The sequence below is a fragment of the Bombina bombina genome, chromosome 9 (assembly GCF_027579735.1).
Source record: "Bombina bombina isolate aBomBom1 chromosome 9, aBomBom1.pri, whole genome shotgun sequence".
NCBI lineage: Eukaryota > Metazoa > Chordata > Amphibia > Anura > Bombinatoridae > Bombina > Bombina bombina.
The window spans coordinates 10,886,862-10,906,668 of NC_069507.1; the positions used below are offsets into that span (position 1 = coordinate 10,886,862).

At 34.0% G+C, this 19,807-nt stretch overlaps 1 protein-coding gene across 4 annotated transcripts in view; it reads right to left on the bottom strand.

The window, feature by feature from the left end:
- Positions 1-19,807, bottom strand: part of LOC128639748 (serine/threonine-protein phosphatase 2B catalytic subunit beta isoform) — a 358,087-nt gene that overhangs the window by 133,177 nt on the left and 205,103 nt on the right. For all 4 annotated transcript variants that reach the window (XM_053691874.1, XM_053691875.1, XM_053691873.1 and 1 more), the window contains exon 4: positions 9,042-9,153. In XM_053691874.1, the coding sequence (XP_053547849.1) occupies positions 9,042-9,153 (112 nt within the window). The remainder of the gene's footprint in view (positions 1-9,041; positions 9,154-19,807) is intronic.

Genomic DNA, 19,807 nt, shown 5'->3' on the forward strand with positions numbered 1-19,807 from the left:
GTCACTAGAGAGGGAGGGATAAAATAAAGACAGCCAATTCCTGCTGAAAATAATCCACACCCAAAATAAAGTTTAACAAAAAACATAAGCAGAAGATTCAAACTGAAACCGCTGCCTGAAGAACTTTTCTACCAAAAACTGCTTCAGAAGAAGAAAATACATCAAAATGGTAGAATTTAGTAAAAGTATGCAAAGAGGACCAAGTTGCTGCTTTGCAGATCTGGTCAACCGAAGCTTCATTCCTAAACGCCCAGGAAGTAGAAACTGACCTAGTAGAATGAGCTGTAATTCTTTGAGGCGGAATTTTACCCGACTCAACATAGGCAAGATGAATTAAAGATTTCAACCAAGATGCCAAAGAAATGGCAGAAGCTTTCTGGCCTTTCCTAGAACCGGAAAAGATAACAAATAAACTAGAAGTCTTACGGAAAGATTTCGTAGCTTCAACATAATATTTCAAAGCTCTAACAACATCCAAAGAATGCAATGATTTCTCCTTAGAATTCTTAGGATTAGGACATAATGAAGGAACCACAATTTCTCTACTAATGTTGTTGGAATTCACAACTTTAGGTAAAAATTCAAAAGAAGTTCGCAACACCGCCTTATCCTGATGAAAAATCAGAAAAGGAGACTCACACGAAAGAGCAGATAATTCAGAAACTCTTCTAGCAGAAGAGATGGCCAAAAGGAACAAAACTTTCCAAGAAAGTAATTTAATGTCCAATGAATGCATAGGTTCAAACGGAGGAGCTTGAAGAGCTCCCAAAACCAAATTCAAACTCCATGGAGGAGAAATTGACTTAATAACAGGTTTTATACGAACCAAAGCTTGTACAAAACAATGAATATCAGGAAGAATAGCAATCTTTCTGTGAAAAAGAACAGAAAGAGCGGAGATTTGTCCTTTCAAAGAACTCGCGGACAAACCCTTATCTAAACCATCCTGAAGAAACTGTAAAATTCTCGGTATTCTAAAAGAATGCCAAGAAAAATGTTGAGAAAGACACCAAGAAATATAAGTCTTCCAGACTCTATAATATATCTCTCGAGATACAGATTTACGAGCCTGTAACATAGTATTAATCACGGAGTCAGAGAAACCTCTATGACCAAGAATCAAGCGTTCAATCTCCATACCTTTAAATTTAAGGATTTCAGATCCGGATGGAAAAAAGGACCTTGAGACAGAAGGTCTGGTCTTAACGGAAGAGTCCATGGTTGGCAAGATGCCATCCGGACAAGATCCGCATACCAAAACCTGTGAGGCCATGCCGGAGCTATTAGCAGAACAAACGAGCATTCCCTCAGAATCTTGGAGATTACTCTTGGAAGAAGAACTAGAGGCGGAAAGATATAGGCAGGATGATACTTCCAAGGAAGTGATAATGCATCCACTGCCTCCGCCAGAGGATCCCGGGATCTGGACAGATACCTGGGAAGTTTCTTGTTTAGATGAGAGGCCATCAGATCTATCTCTGGGAGCCCCCACATTTGAACAATCTGAAGAAATACCTCTGGGTGAAGAGACCATTCGCCCGGATGCAACGTTTGGCGACTGAGATAATCCGCTTCCCAATTGTCTACACCTGGGATATGAACCGCAGAGATTAGACAGGAGCTGGATTCCGCCCAAACCAAAATTCGAGATACTTCTTTCATAGCCAGAGGACTGTGAGTCCCTCCTTGATGATTGATGTATGCCACAGTTGTGACATTGTCTGTCTGAAAACAAATGAACGATTCTCTCTTCAGAAGAGGCCAAAACTGAAGAGCTCTGAAAACTGCACGGAGTTCCAAGATATTGATCGGTAATCTCACCTCCTGAGATTCCCAAACTCCTTGTGCCGTCAGAGATCCCCACACAGCTCCCCAACCTGTGAGACTTGCATCTGTTGAAATTACAGTCCAGGTCGGAAGAACAAAAGAAGCCCCCTGAATTAAACGATGGTGATCTGTCCACCACGTTAGAGAGTGCCGAACAATCGGTTTTAAAGATATTAATTGATATATCTTCGTGTAATCCCTGCACCATTGGTTCAGCATACAGAGCTGAAGAGGTCGCATGTGAAAACGAGCAAAGGGGATCGCGTCCGATGCAGCAGTCATAAGACCTAGAAAACAAAATCTCTTATGTTATCAGGAACATTCTGCACCTTAGATGTTGAGGGAACTGCAACAGGCAATGGTACATCACTAAAGGAAATATTATCTGCATTAACAAGTTTGTCATGACATTTAATACAAACAACAGCTGGAGGAATAGCTACCAAAAGTTTACAGCAGATACACTTAGCTTTGGTAGATCCAGCAGGCAGAGGTTTTCCTGTAGTATCTTCTGGCTCAGATGCAACGTGAGACATCTTGCAATATGTAAGAGAAAAAACAACATATAAAGCAAAATAGATCAAATTCCTTATAAGACAGTTTCAGGAATGGGAAAAAAATGCCAAACATCAAGCTTCTAGCAACCAGAAGCAAATGAAAAATGAGACTGAAATAATGTGGAGACAAAAGCGACGCCCATATGTTTTGGCGCCAAATAAGACGCCCACATTATTTGGCGCCTAAATGCTTTTGGCGCCAAAAATGACGCCACATCCGGAACGCCGACATTTTTGGCGCAAAATAACGTCAAAAAATGACGCAACTTCCGGCGACACGTATGACGCCGGAAACGGAAATGAATTTTTGCGCCAAAAAAGTCCGCGCCAAGAATGACGCAATAAAATAAAGCATTTTCAGCCCCCGCGAGCCTAACAGCCCACAGGGAAAAAAGTCAAATTTTTGAGGTAAGAAAAATATGATAATTAAAGCATAATCCCAAATATGAAACTGACTGTCTGGAAATAAGGAAAGTTGAACATTCTGAGTCAAGGCAAATAAATGTTTGAATACATATATTTAGAACTTTATAAATAAAGTGCCCAACCATAGCTTAGAGTGTCACAGAAAATAAGACTTACTTACCCCAGGACACTCATCTACATGTTTGTAGAAAGCCAAACCAGTACTGAAACGAGAATCAGTAGAGGTAATGGTATATATAAGAGTATATCGTCGATCTGAAAAGGGAGGTAAGAGATGAATCTCTACGACCGATAACAGAGAACCTTATGAAATAGACCCCGTAGAAGGAGATCACTGCATTCAATAGGCAATACTCTCCTCACATCCCTCTGACATTCACTGCACGCTGAGAGGAAAACCGGGCTCCAACTTGCTGCGGAGCGCATATCAACGTAGAATCTAGCACAAACTTACTTCACCACCTCCCTTGGAGGCAAAGTTTGTAAAACTGATTTGTGGGTGTGGTGAGGGGTGTATTTATAGGCATTTTAAGGTTTGGGAAACTTTGCCCCTCCTGGTAGGAATGTATATCCCATACGTCACTAGCTCATGGACTCTTGTTAATTACATGAAAGAAATCATGTTTATACACAGCACCCTCAGACAGACAGTACAGTAATCAGACAGGTAATATTTATATGTTATATAATACAGCTTATACATGTAACCTAAAGGTAGTTTTATATCATGTTTATACACAGCACCCTCAGACAGACAGTACAGTAATCAGACAGGTAATATTTATATGTTATATAATACAGCTTATACATGTAACCTAAAGGTAGTTTTATATCATGTTTATACACAGCACCCTCAGACAGACAGTACAGTAATCAGACAGTAATATTTAAATGTTATATAATACAGCTTATACATGTAACCTAAAGGTAGTTTTATATCATGTTTATACACAGCACCCTCAGACAGTACAGTAATGTAATCAGACAGTAATATTTATATGTTATATAATACAGCTTATACATGTAACCTAAAGGTAGTTTTATATCAGTTTATACACAGCACCCTCAGACAGACAGTACAGTAATCAGACAGTAATATTTATATGTTATATAATACAGCTTATACATGTAACCTAAAGGTAGTTTTATATCATGTTTATACACAGCACCCTCAGACAGACAGACAGTACTGTAATCAGACAGGTAATATTTATATGTTATATAATACAGCTTATACGTGTAACCTAAAGGTAGTTTTATATCATGTTTATACACAGCACCCTCAGACAGTACAGTAATCAGACAGGTAATATTTATATGTTATATAATACAGCTTATACATGTAACCTAAAGGTAGTTTTATATCATGTTTATACACAGCACCCTCAGACAGACAGTACAGTAATCAGACAGTAATATTTATATGTTATATAATACAGCTTATACATGTAACCTAAAGGTAGTTTTATATCATGTTTATACACAGCACCCTCAGACAGACAGTATAGTAATCAGACAGTAATATTTATATGTTATATAATACAGCTTATACATGTAACCTAAAGGTAGTTTTATATCATGTTTATACACAGCACCCTCAGACAGACAGACAGTACTGTAATCAGACAGGTAATATTTATATGTTATATAATACAGCTTATACATGTAACCTAAAGGTAGTTTTATATCATGTTTATACACAGCACCCTCAGACAGTACAGTACAGTAATCAGACAGTAATATTTATGTTATATAATACAGCTTATACATGTAACCTAAAGGTAGTTTTATATCATGTTTATACACAGCACCCTCAGACAGACAGTACTGTAATCAGACAGTAATATTTATATGTTATATAATACAGCTTATACATGTAACCTAAAGGTAGTTTTATATCATGTTTATACACAGCACCCTCAGACAGACAGTACAGTAATCAGACAGGTAATATTTATATGTTATATAATACAGCTTATACATGTAACCTAAAGGTAGTTTTATATCATGTTTATACACAGCACCCTCATAAAGACAGTACAGTAATCAGACAGGTAATATTTATATGTTATATAATATAGCTTATACGTGTAACCTAAAGGTAGTTTTATATCATGTTTATACACAGCACCCTCAGACAGTACTGTAATCAGACAGGTAATATTTATATGTTATATAATACAGCTTATACATGTAACCTAAAGGTAGTTTATATCATGTTTATACACAGCACCCTCAGACAGACAGTACAGTAATCAGACAGGTAATATTTATATGTTATATAATACAGCTTATACGTGTAACCTAAAGGTAGTTTTATATCATGTTTATACACAGCACCCTCAGACAGTACTGTAATCAGACAGTAATATGTATATGTTATATAATACAGCTTATACATGTAACCTAAAGGTAGTTTATATCAGTTTATACACAGCACCCTCAGACAGTACAGTAATCAGACAGGTAATATTTATATGTTATATAATACAGCTTATACATGTAACCTAAAGGTAGTTTTATATCATGTTTATACACAGCACCCTCAGACAGACAGTACAGTAATCAGACAGTAATATTTATATGTTATATAATACAGCTTATACATGTAACCTAAAGGTAGTTTTATATCATGTTTATACACAGCACCCTCAGACAGACAGTATAGTAATCAGACAGTAATATTTATATGTTATATAATACAGCTTATACATGTAACCTAAAGGTAGTTTTATATCATGTTTATACACAGCACCCTCAGACAGACAGACAGTACTGTAATCAGACAGGTAATATTTATATGTTATATAATACAGCTTATACATGTAACCTAAAGGTAGTTTTATATCATGTTTATACACAGCACCCTCAGACAGTACAGTACAGTAATCAGACAGTAATATTTATGTTATATAATACAGCTTATACATGTAACCTAAAGGTAGTTTTATATCATGTTTATACACAGCACCCTCAGACAGACAGTACTGTAATCAGACAGTAATATTTATATGTTATATAATACAGCTTATACATGTAACCTAAAGGTAGTTTTATATCATGTTTATACACAGCACCCTCAGACAGACAGTACAGTAATCAGACAGGTAATATTTATATGTTATATAATACAGCTTATACATGTAACCTAAAGGTAGTTTTATATCATGTTTATACACAGCACCCTCATACAGACAGTACAGTAATCAGACAGGTAATATTTATATGTTATATAATATAGCTTATACGTGTAACCTAAAGGTAGTTTTATATCATGTTTATACACAGCACCCTCAGACAGTACTGTAATCAGACAGGTAATATTTATATGTTATATAATACAGCTTATACATGTAACCTAAAGGTAGTTTATATCATGTTTATACACAGCACCCTCAGACAGACAGTACAGTAATCAGACAGGTAATATTTATATGTTATATAATACAGCTTATACGTGTAACCTAAAGGTAGTTTTATATCATGTTTATACACAGCACCCTCAGACAGTACTGTAATCAGACAGTAATATTTATATGTTATATAATACAGCTTATACATGTAACCTAAAGGTAGTTTATATCAGTTTATACACAGCACCCTCAGACAGTACAGTAATCAGACAGTAATATTTATATGTTATATAATACAGCTTATACATGTAACCTAAAGGTAGTTTTATATCATGTTTATACACAGCACCCTCAGACAGACAGACAGTAATCAGACAGGTAATATTTATATGTTATATAATACAGCTTATACATGTAACCTAAAGGTAGTTTTATATCATGTTTATACACAGCACCCTCAGACAGACAGTACAGTAATCAGACAGTAATATTTGTATGTTATATAATACAGCTTATACATGTAACCTAAAGGTAGTTTTATATCATGTTTATACACAGCACCCTCAGACAGACAGTACAGTAATTAGACAGTAATATTTATATGTTATATAATACAGCTTATACATGTAACCTAAAGGTAGTTTTATATCATGTTTATACACAGCACCCTCAGACAGACAGTACAGTAATCAGACAGTAATATTTATATGTTATATAATACAGTTTATACATGTAACCTAAAGGTAGTTTTATATCATGTTTATACACAGCACCCTCAGACAGTACAGTACAGTAATCAGACAGGTAATATTTATATGTTATATAATACGGCTTATACATGTAACCTAAAGGTAGTTTTATATCATGTTTATACACAGCACCCTCAGACAGTACAGTAATCAGACAGTAATATTTATATGTTATATAATACAGCTTATACATGTAACCTAAAGGTAGTTTTATATCATGTTTATACACAGCACCCTCAGACAGTACAGTACAGTAATCAGACAGGTAATATTTATATGTAATATAATACAGCTTATACGTGTAACCTAAAGGTAGTTTTATATCATGTTTATACACAGCACCCTCAGACAGTACAGTACAGTAATCAGACAGGTAATATTTATATGTTATATAATACAGCTTATACGTGTAACCTAAAGGTAGTTTTATATCATGTTTATACACAGCACCCTCAGACAGACAGTACAGTACAGTAATCAGACAGTAATATTTATATGTTATATTATACAGCTTATACATGTAACCTAAAGGTAGTTTTATATCATGTTTATACACAGCACCCTCAGACAGACAGTACAGTAATCAGACAGTAATATTTATATGTTATATAATACAGCTTATACATGTAACCTAAAGGTAGTTTTATATCATGTTTATACACAGCACCCTCAGACAGACAGTACTGTAATCAGACAGGTAATATTTATATGTTATATAATACAGCTTATACATGTAACCTAAAGGTAGTTTTATATCATGTTTATACACAGCACACTCAGACAGACAGTACAGTAATCAGACAGGTAATATTTATATGTTATATAATACAGCTTATACATGTAACCTAAAGGTAGTTTTATATCATGTTTATACACAGCACCCTCAGACAGACAGTACTGTAATCAGACAATAATATTTATATGTTATATAATACAGCTTATACATGTAACCTAAAGGTAGTTTTATATCATGTTTATACACAGCACCCTCAGACAGACAGACAGTACTGTAATCAGACAGGTAATATTTATATGTTATATAATACAGCTTATACATGTAACCTAAAGGTAGTTTTATATCATGTTTATACACAGCACCCTCAGACAGACAGACAGTACTGTAATCAGACAGGTAATATTTATATGTTATATAATACAGCTTATACATGTAACCTAAAGGTAGTTTTATATCATGTTTATACACAGCACCCTCAGACAGACAGTACTGTAATCAGACAGGTAATATTTATATGTTATATAATACAGCTTATACATGTAACCTAAAGGTAGTTTTATATCAGTTTATACACAGCACCCTCAGACAGACAGTACTTTAATCAGACAGGTAATATTTATGTTATATAATACAGCTTATACATGTGACCTAAAGGTAGTTTTATATCATGTTTATACACAGCACCCTCAGACAGACAGTACAGTAATCAGACAGGTAATATTTATATGTTATATAATACAGCTTATACATGTAACCTAAAGGTAGTTTTATATCATGTTTATACACAGCACCCTCAGACAGACAGTACTGTAATCAGACAGTAATATTGGTTGTTTTAATAAATATAGACTATTTGCATTTTAAAGCACAAAAACCAAACCATAGGCTCAGAAAGAAAAAAATGTGACTTGCAGGGAGGGGAAAAGGGTAATTTTTTATCTTTCATTTAAAAAAAATAAAAATAATAATAATTATAAAAAAAGTTTGGATTTTGGAATTCCAGATTTGGGTAAGTAGCAGTGAAGAAAAAGCAAAGATAGAATTAACCCCTGAGATCCTAAAATCATGTCTTCATGACAATATGTATTAGCAAAAAGACTTCTAGTAAAAGCAGTTACTGTTGCACAGAGAGTTCTGCTAACCCATGGGCATATCTAGATATGCTCCATGAACCGGCATTTTAAACAACTCTGAGACCCAGTGGTGCTTTGTGTCATCTCATCACAGTCCAAGGCGCTACAAGCTCTCTATATACTAATGAGTGTTTCTATGTTCTATGGAATATCCCTTTAATGTTGAAAAGCGGCATTATAGGACAACCTCCTGATGTGTCTAAAACCTTGTGTGTAAAACACATCTGTGCATCATAAGCAGCGTATTATCAGTAACTTACATTCTTGCTTAAAAGTGAAGTATTCTGTAAGGTGTCTGCATTCATGATTGCCTCTTAAAAGAAACAGCGTATTGGGATAGAGAATCTTCAGGACCCATAGGTATAAGACGCACTGTATGTACAAGAGAAGACACAAAGCACAGTTAATATATCAGCAATGAAATATTAATGTAGAAGAGCTGAATCCTACTGCACTTAACTACAAGTAAAACCCATTAAGGTCTGGACCAAACCGTACACTCCAGAACAACAATACTAAAAGGGACAGTCTACTCGTTATTGTTTAAAAAGAAAGATAATCCCTTTATTACCCATTCCCCAGTTTTGCACAACCAACACAGTTATATTAATTTTTTTTTTACCTCCGTGATTACCTTGTATCTAAGCCTCTGCACACTGCCCCTTATCTCAGTTATATTAATATACTTTTTACCTCTGTGATTACCTTGTATCTAAGCCTCTGCACACTGCCCCTTATCTCAGTTATATTAATATACTTTTTACCTCTGTGATTACCTTGTATCTAAGCCTATGCATACTGCCTCCTTATCTCAGTTATATTAATATACTTTTTACCTCAGTGATTACCCTGTATCTAAGCCTCTGCAGACTGCCCCTTATCTCAGTTATATTAATATACATTTTACCTCTGTGATTACCTTGTATCTAAGCCTATCCATACTGCCTCCTTATCTCAGTTATATTAATATACTTTTTACCTCTGTGATTACCTTGTATCTAAGCCTCTGCAGACTGCTCCTGATCTCGGTTATATTAATATACTTTTTACCTCTGTGATTACCTTGTATCTAAGCCTATGCATACTGCCTCCTTATCTCAGTTATATTAATATACTTTTTACCTCAGTGATTACCCTGTATCTAAGCCTCTGCAGACTGCCCCTTATCTCAGTTATATTAATATACTTTTTACCTCTGTGATTACCCTGTATCTAAACCTCTGCAGACTGCCCCTTATCTCAGTTATATTAATATACTTTTTACCTCTGTGATTACCCTGTATCTAAACCTCTGCAGACTGCTCCTTATCTCAGTTATATTAATATACTTTTTATCTCTGTGATTACCCTGTATCTAAGCCTCTGCAGACTGCTCCTTATCTCAGTTATATTAATATACTTTTTACCTCTGTGATTACCTTGTATCTAAGCCTCTGCAGACTGCTCCTTATCTCAGTTATATTAATATACTTTTTACCTCTGTGATTACCTTGTATCTAAGCCTCTGCAGACTGCTCCTTATCTCAGTTATATTAATATACTTTTTACCTCTGTGATTACCTTATATCTAAGCCTCTGCAGACAGCTCCTGATCTCAGTTATATTAATATACTTTTTACCTCTGTGATTACCTTGTATCTAAGCCTCTGCAGACTGCCCCTTATCTCAGTTATATTAATATACTTTTTACCTCTGTGATTACCTTGTATCTAAGCCTCTGCAGACTGCCCCTTATCTCAGTTATATTAATATACTTTTTACCTCTGTGATTACCTTGTATCTAAGCCTCTGCAGACTGTCCCTTATCTCAGTTATATTAATATACTTTTTACCTCTGTGATTACCTTGTATCTAAGCCTATGCAGACTGCCCCTTATCTCAGTTATATTAATATACTTTTTACCTCTGTGATTACCTTGTATCTAAGCCTATGCAGACTGCCCCTTATCTCAGTTATATTAATATACTTTTTACCTATGTGATTACCTTGTATCTAAGCCTATGCATACTGCCTCCTTATCCCAGTTCTTTTGACAGACTTGCATTTTAGTCAATCAGTACTGACTCATAAAAAACTCCACAGAAGTGAGCACATTGTTATCTATAGGGAACATAGGAGCTATAACTGTATGGCAGTGAAAAACTAATAAAATGCACTGAGATAAAGGCAGCTAGTTTTAGACGTAATAAAGTATTTTACTATAACAGTGTTGGTTGTGTAGCGGTGGAACGGGTAGAAAAGGCGTTTACTTGAACTTTACTTTTACGATTCAGATAGAGCAGCAACTTTCTAATTTACTCCTATTATCACTTTTGCTTTGTTCTCTTGATATCTTTATTTGAACAAAAGCAGGAATGCAAGCTTAGGAGCAGGCACATTTTTGGTGCAGCGCCCTGGGTAGCGCTTGCTGATTCGTGGCTACATTTAGCTGGCCCCTAAGCTTACATTCCTGCTATTCAAATAAAAAATTGATAATAGGAATAAATTAAAAAGTTGCTTAAAATTACTGCTCTATCTGAAGCATGAAAGAAACAAATGTGGATTTTATATCCCTTTAAAGACGACGCCACCACCACACACAACTTATACAAAGGACCTCTAATCTTGCGCCAGGTGTTTCAGTGCTTTCAAACTGTGCTACCTCATTGGCTCATAAGCTGGTCATTCAGCCACAGCCCCACATAACAAATATCAAACTGTGCTACCTCATTGGCTCATAAGATGGACATTCAGCCACAGCCCCACATAACAAATATCAAACTGTGCTACCTCATTGGCTCATAAGATGGACATTCAGCCACAGCCCCACATAACAAATATCAAACTGGTCATGCTGCACCTGTGCAGAAGGGGTTACAAATACACCAGGTGCATATGATGTGGTACCTCCCATGATTGGCTGCTGAGCTGTTTTGGTATAAGATTGCTGTAAAAAATGCTAAAGAATACAAATCTAAATTTACAAATACTTTTTTTTTCTTTAATACAAATGTAAGCACTTTTTTGGAAATACAATTAAAATTCTTGTGTGGAAGTAAATATTTTTTATCTGGAATTAAACTGTCAAAACACTGTAAAAAATAAATGCAAGTTCCCATTTTGCAAAGAACTTGTAATTTCACAACAGTCAGTTTAGCAGTTTCCTTATTCTGCCTTGTGTTATACAATAATGTACTAATACTATACAACATGCTTTACATGACTAAAGTGCTTATTCTGCCTTGTGTTATACAATAATGCACTAATACCGTACAACATGTTTTACACCAGTGCTTGACGAATATGCTTTACATGACTAAAGTGCTTATTCTGCCTTGTGTTATACAATAATGTACTAATACCGTACAACATGCTTTAAATGACTAAAGTGCTTATTCTGCCTTGTGTTATACAATAATGTACTAATACCGTACAACATGTTTTACATGACTAAAGTGCTTATTCTGCCTTGTGTTATACAATAATGAACGAATACCGTACAACATGTTTTACATGACTAAAGTGCTTATTCTGCCTTGTGTTATACAATAATGAACGAATACCGTACAACATGTTTTACATGACTAAAGTGCTTATTCTGCCTTGTGTTATACAATAATGTACTAATACCGTACAACATGCTTTACATGACTAAAGTGCTTATTCTCCCTTGTGCTATACAATAATGTACTAATACTATACAACATGCTTTACACAACTAAAGTGCTTAGTCTGCCTTGTGTTATACAATAATGTACTAATACCGTACAACATGCTTTACATGACTAAAGTGCTTATTCTGCCTTGTGTTATACAATAATGTACTAATACCGTACAACATGCTTTACATGACTAAAGTGCTTATTCTGCCTTGTGTTATACAATAATGTACTAATACCGTACAACATGTTTTACACCAGTGCTTGACGAATATGCTTTACATGACTAAAGTGCTTATTCTGCCTTGTGTTATACAATAATGTACTAATACCGTACAACATGCTTTACATGACTAAAGTGCTTATTCTGCCTTGTGTTATACAATAATGTAGTAATACCGTACAACATGTTTTACATGACTAAAGTGCTTATTCTGCCTTGTGTTATACAATAATGAACGAATACCGTACAACATGTTTTACATGACTAAAGTGCTTATTCTGCCTTGTGTTATACAATAATGTACTAATACCGTACAACATGCTTTACATGACTAAAGTGCTTATTCTGCCTTGTGTTATACAATAATGTACTAATACCGTACTACATTCTTTACACAACTAAAGTGCTTATTCTGCCTTGTGTTATACAATAATGTACTAATACCGTACAACATGTTTTACACCAGTGCTTGACGAATATGCTTTACATGACTAAAGTGCTTATTCTGCCTTGTATTATACAATAATGTACTAATACCGTACAACATGCTTTACACAACTAAAGTGCTTATTCTGCCTTGTGTTATACAATAATGTACTAATACCGTACAACATGCTTTACACAACTAAAGTGCTTATTCTGCCTTGTGTTATACAATAATGTACTAATACCGTACAACATAATTTACACAACTAAAGTGCTTATTCTGCCTTGTGTTATACAATAATGTACTAATACCGTACAACATGTTTTACACCAGTGCTTGACGAATATGCTTTACATGACTAAAGTGCTTATTCTGCCTTGTATTATACAATAATGTACTAATACCGTACAACATGCTTTACACAACTAAAGTGCTTATTCTGCCTTGTGTTATACAATAATGTACTAATACCGTACAACATACTTTACACAACTAAAGTGCTTATTCTGCCTTGTGTTATACAATAATGTACTAATACCGTACAACATGCTTTACACAACTAAAGTGCTTATTCTGCCTTGTGCTATACAATAATGTACTAATACCGTACAACATGCTTTACACAACTAAAGTGCTTATTCTGCCTTGTGTTATACAATAATGTACTAATACCGTACAACATGTTTTACACCAGTGCTTGACGAATATGCTTTACATGACTAAAGTGCTTATTCTGCCTTGTATTATACAATAATGTACTAATACCGTACAACATACTTTACACAACTAAAGTGCTTATTCTGCCTTGTGTTATACAATAATGTACTAATACCGTACAACATGCTTTACACAACTAAAGTGCTTATTCTGCCTTGTGTTATACAATAATGTACTAATACCGTACAACATGCTTTACACAACTAAAGTGCTTATTCTGCCTTGTGCTATACAATAATGTACTAATACCGTACAACATGCTTTACACAACTAAAGTGCTTATTCTGCCTTGTGTTATACAATAATGTACTAATACCGTACAACATGCTTTACACAACTAAAGTGCTTATTCTGCCTTGTGCTATACAATAATGTACTAATACCGTACAACATGCTTTACACAACTAAAGTGCTTATTCTGCCTTGTGTTATACAATAATGTACTAATACCGTACAACATGCTTTACACAACTAAAGTGCTTATTCTGCCTTGTGCTATACAATAATGTACTAATACCGTACAACATGCTTTACACAACTAAAGTGCTTATTCTGCCTTGTGTTATACAATAATGTACTAATACCGTACAACAAGCTTTACATGACTAAAGTGCTTATTCTGCCTTGTGTTATACAATAATGTACTAATACCGTACAACATGCTTTACACAACTAAAGTGCTTATTCTGCCTTGTGTTATACAATAATGTACTAATACCGTACAACATGCTTTACACAACTAAAGTGCTTATTCTGCCTTGTGCTATACAATAATGTACTAATACCGTACAACATGCTTTACACAACTAAAGTGCTTATTCTGCCTTGTGTTATACAATAATGTACTAATACCGTACAACATGCTTTACATGACTAAAGTGCTTATTCTGCCTTGTGTTATACAATAATGTACTAATACCGTACAACATGTTTTACACAACTAAAGTGCTTATTCTGCCTTGTGTTATACAATAATGTACTAATACCGTACAACATGCTTTACATGACTAAAGTGCTTATTCTGCCTTCTGTTATACAATAATGTACTAATACCGTACAACATGCTTTACATGACTAAAGTGCTTATTCTGCCTTGTGTTATACAATAATGTACTAATACCGTACATGTTTTACATGACTAAAGTGCTTATTCTGCCTTGTGTTATACAATAATGTACTAATACCGTACAACATGTTTTACATGACTAAAGTGCTTATTCTGCCTTGTGTTATACAATAATGTACTAATACCGTACAACATGTTTTACATGACTAAAGTGCTTATTCTGCCTTGTGCTATACAATAATGTACTAGTACTGTACAAAATGCTTTACACAACTAAAGTGCTTATTCTGCCTTGTGTTATACAATAATGTACTAATACTATACAACATGCTTTACATGACTAAAGTGCTTATTCTGCCTTGTGCTATACAATAATGTATTAGTACTGTACAAAATGCTTTACACAACTAAAGTGCTTATTCTGCCTTGTGTTATACAATAATGTACTAATACCGTACAACATACTTTACACAACTAAAGTGCTTATTCTGCCTTGTGTTATACAATAATGTACTAATACCGTACAACATGTTTTACATGACTAAAGTGCTTATTCTGCCTTGTGTTATACAATAATGTACTAATACCGTACAACATGCTTTACACAACTAAAGTGCTTATTCTGCCTTGTGCTATACAATAATGTACTAATACTATACAACATGCTTTACATGACTAAAGTGCTTATTCTGCCTTGTGTTATACAATAATGTACTAATACCGTACAACATGCTTTACACAACTAAAGTGCTTATTCTGCCTTGTGTTATACAATAATGTACTAATACCGTACAACATGCTTTACACAACTAAAGTGCTTATTCTGCCTTGTGTTATACAATAATGTACTAATACCGTACAAGATGTTTTACATGACTAAAGTGCTTATTCTGCCTTGTGCTATACAATAATGTACTAATACTATACAACATGCTTTACATGACTAAAGTGCTTATTCTGCCGTGTGTTATACAATAATGTACCAATACCGTACAACATGCTTTACACAACTAAAGAGCTTATACTGCCTTATGTTATACAATAATGTACTAATACCGTACAACATGCTTTACACAACTAAAGTGCTTATTCTGCCTTATGTTATACAATAATGTACTAATACCGTACAACATGCTTTACACAACTAAAGTGCTTATTCTGCCTTGTGTTATACAATAATGTACTAATACCGTACAACATGTTTTACATGACTAAAGTGCTTATTCTGCCTTGTGCTATACAATAATGTACTAATACTATACAACATGCTTTACATGACTAAAGTGCTTATTCTGCCTTGTGTTATACAATAATGTACTAATACCGTACAACATGCTTTACACAACTAAAGTGCGTATACTGCCTTATGTTATACAATAATGTACTAATACCGTACAACATGCTTTACACAACTAAAGTGCTTATTCTGCCTTATGTTATACAATAATGTACTAATACCGTACAACATGCTTTACACAACTAAAGTGCTTATTCTGCCTTGTGTTATACAATAATGTACTAATACCGTACAACATGTTTTACATGACTAAAGTGCTTATTCTGCCTTGTGCTATACAATAATGTACTAATACTATACAACATGCTTTACACAACTAAAGTGCTTATTCTGCCTTGTGTTATACAATAATGTACTAATACCGTACAACAAGCTTTAACTAAAATGCTTATTCTGCCTTGTGTTATACAATAATGTACTAATGACGTACAACATAATTTACACAACTAAAGTGCTTATTCTGCCTTGTGTTATACAATAATGTACTAATACCGTACAACATGTTTTACACCAGTGCTTGACGAATATGCTTTACATGACTAAAGTGCTTATTCTGCCTTGTATTATACAATAATGTACTAATACCGTACAACATGCTTTACACAACTAAAGTGCTTATTCTGCCTTGTGTTATACAATAATGTACTAATACCGTACAACATGCTTTACACAACTAAAGTGCTTATTCTGCCTTGTGCTATACAATAATGTACTAATACCGTACAACATGCTTTACACAACTAAAGTGCGTATACTGCCTTATGTTATACAATAATGTACTAATACCGTACAACATGCTTTACACAACTAAAGTGCTTATTCTGCCTTATGTTATACAATAATGTACTAATACCGTACAACATGCTTTACACAACTAAAGTGCTTATTCTGCCTTGTGTTATACAATAATGTACTAATACCGTACAACATGTTTTACATGACTAAAGTGCTTATTCTGCCTTGTGCTATACAATAATGTACTAATACTATACAACATGCTTTACATGACTAAAGTGCTTATTCTGCCTTGTGTTATACAATAATGTACTAATACCGTACAACATGCTTTACACAACTAAAGTGCTTATTCTGCCTTGTGTTATACAATAATGTACTAATACCGTACAACAAGCTTTAACTAAAATGCTTATTCTGCCTTGTGTTATACAATAATGTACTAATGACGTACAACATAATTTACACAACTAAAGTGCTTATTCTGCCTTGTGTTATACAATAATGTACTAATACCGTACAACATGTTTTACACCAGTGCTTGACGAATATGCTTTACATGACTAAAGTGCTTATTCTGCCTTGTATTATACAATAATGTACTAATACCGTACAACATGCTTTACACAACTAAAGTGCTTATTCTGCCTTGTGTTATACAATAATGTACTAATACCGTACAACATGTTTTACACAACTAAAGTGCTTATTCTGCCTTGTGTTATACAATAATGTACTAATACCGTACAACATGCTTTACATGACTAAAGTGCTTATTCAGCCTTCTGTTATACAATAATGTACTAATACCGTACAACATGCTTTACATGACTAAAGTGCTTATTCTGCCTTGTGTTATACAATAATGTACTAATACCGTACATGTTTTACATGACTAAAGTGCTTATTCTGCCTTGTGTTATACAATAATGTACTAATACCGTACAACATGTTTTACATGACTAAAGTGCTTATTCTGCCTTGTGTTATACAATAATGTACTAATACCGTACAACATGTTTTACATGACTAAAGTGCTTATTCTGCCTTGTGCTATACAATAATGTACTAGTACTGTACAAAATGCTTTACACAACTAAAGTGCTTATTCTGCCTTGTGTTATACAATAATGTACTAATACTATACAACATGCTTTACATGACTAAAGTGCTTATTCTGCCTTGTGCTATACAATAATGTATTAGTACTGTACAAAATGCTTTACACAACTAAAGTGCTTATTCTGCCTTGTGTTATACAATAATGTACTAATACCGTACAACATACTTTACACAACTAAAGTGCTTATTCTGCCTTGTGTTATACAATAATGTACTAATACCGTACAACATGTTTTACATGACTAAAGTGCTTATTCTGCCTTGTGTTATACAATAATGTACTAATACCGTACAACATGCTTTACACAACTAAAGTGCTTATTCTGCCTTGTGCTATACAATAATGTACTAATACTATACAACATGCTTTACATGACTAAAGTGCTTATTCTGCCTTGTGTTATACAATAATGTACTAATACCGTACAACATGCTTTACACAACTAAAGTGCTTATTCTGCCTTGTGTTATACAATAATGTACTAATACCGTACAACATGCTTTACACAACTAAAGTGCTTATTCTGCCTTGTGTTATACAATAATGTACTAATACCGTACAAGATGTTTTACATGACTAAAGTGCTTATTCTGCCTTGTGCTATACAATAATGTACTAATACTATACAACATGCTTTACATGACTAAAGTGCTTATTCTGCCGTGTGTTATACAATAATGTACCAATACCGTACAACATGCTTTACACAACTAAAGAGCTTATACTGCCTTATGTTATACAATAATGTACTAATACCGTACAACATGCTTTACACAACTAAAGTGCTTATTCTGCCTTATGTTATACAATAATGTACTAATACCGTACAACATGCTTTACACAACTAAAGTGCTTATTCTGCCTTGTGTTATACAATAATGTACTAATACCGTACAACATGTTTTACATGACTAAAGTGCTTATTCTGCCTTGTGTTATACAATAATGTACTAATACTATACAACATGCTTTACATGACTAAAGTGCTTATTCTGCCTTGTGTTATACAATAATGTACTAATACCGTACAACATGCTTTACACAACTAAAGTGCGTATACTGCCTTATGTTATACAATAATGTACTAATACCGTACAACATGCTTTACACAACTAAAGTGCTTATTCTGCCTTATGTTATACAATAATGTACTAATACCGTACAACATGCTTTACACAACTAAAGTGCTTATTCTGCCTTGTGTTATACAATAATGTACTAATACCGTACAACATGATTTACATGACTAAAGTGCTTATTCTGCCTTGTGCTATACAATAATGTACTAATACTATACAACATGCTTTACATGACTAAAGTGCTTATTCTGCCTTGTGTTATACAATAATGTACTAATACCGTACAACAAGCTTTAACTAAAATGCTTATTCTGCCTTGTGTTATACAATAATGTACTAATGACGTACAACAAGCTTTACACAACTAAAGTGCTTATTCTGCCTTGTGTTATACAATAATCTACTAATATTATACAACAAGCTTTACACAACTAAAGTGCTTATTCTGCCTTGTGTTATACAATAATGTACTAATACTATACAACATGGTTTATATGACTAAAGTGCTTATTCTGCCTTGTGTTATACAATAATGTACTAATATCGTACAACAAGCTTTACACAACTAAAGTGCTTATTCTGCCTTGTGTTATACAATAATGTACTAATACTATACAACATGCTTTAAACAACTACAGTGCTTATTCTGCCTTGTGTTATACAATAATGTACTAATCCCGTACAACAAGCTTTACATAACTAAAGTGCTTATTCTGCCTT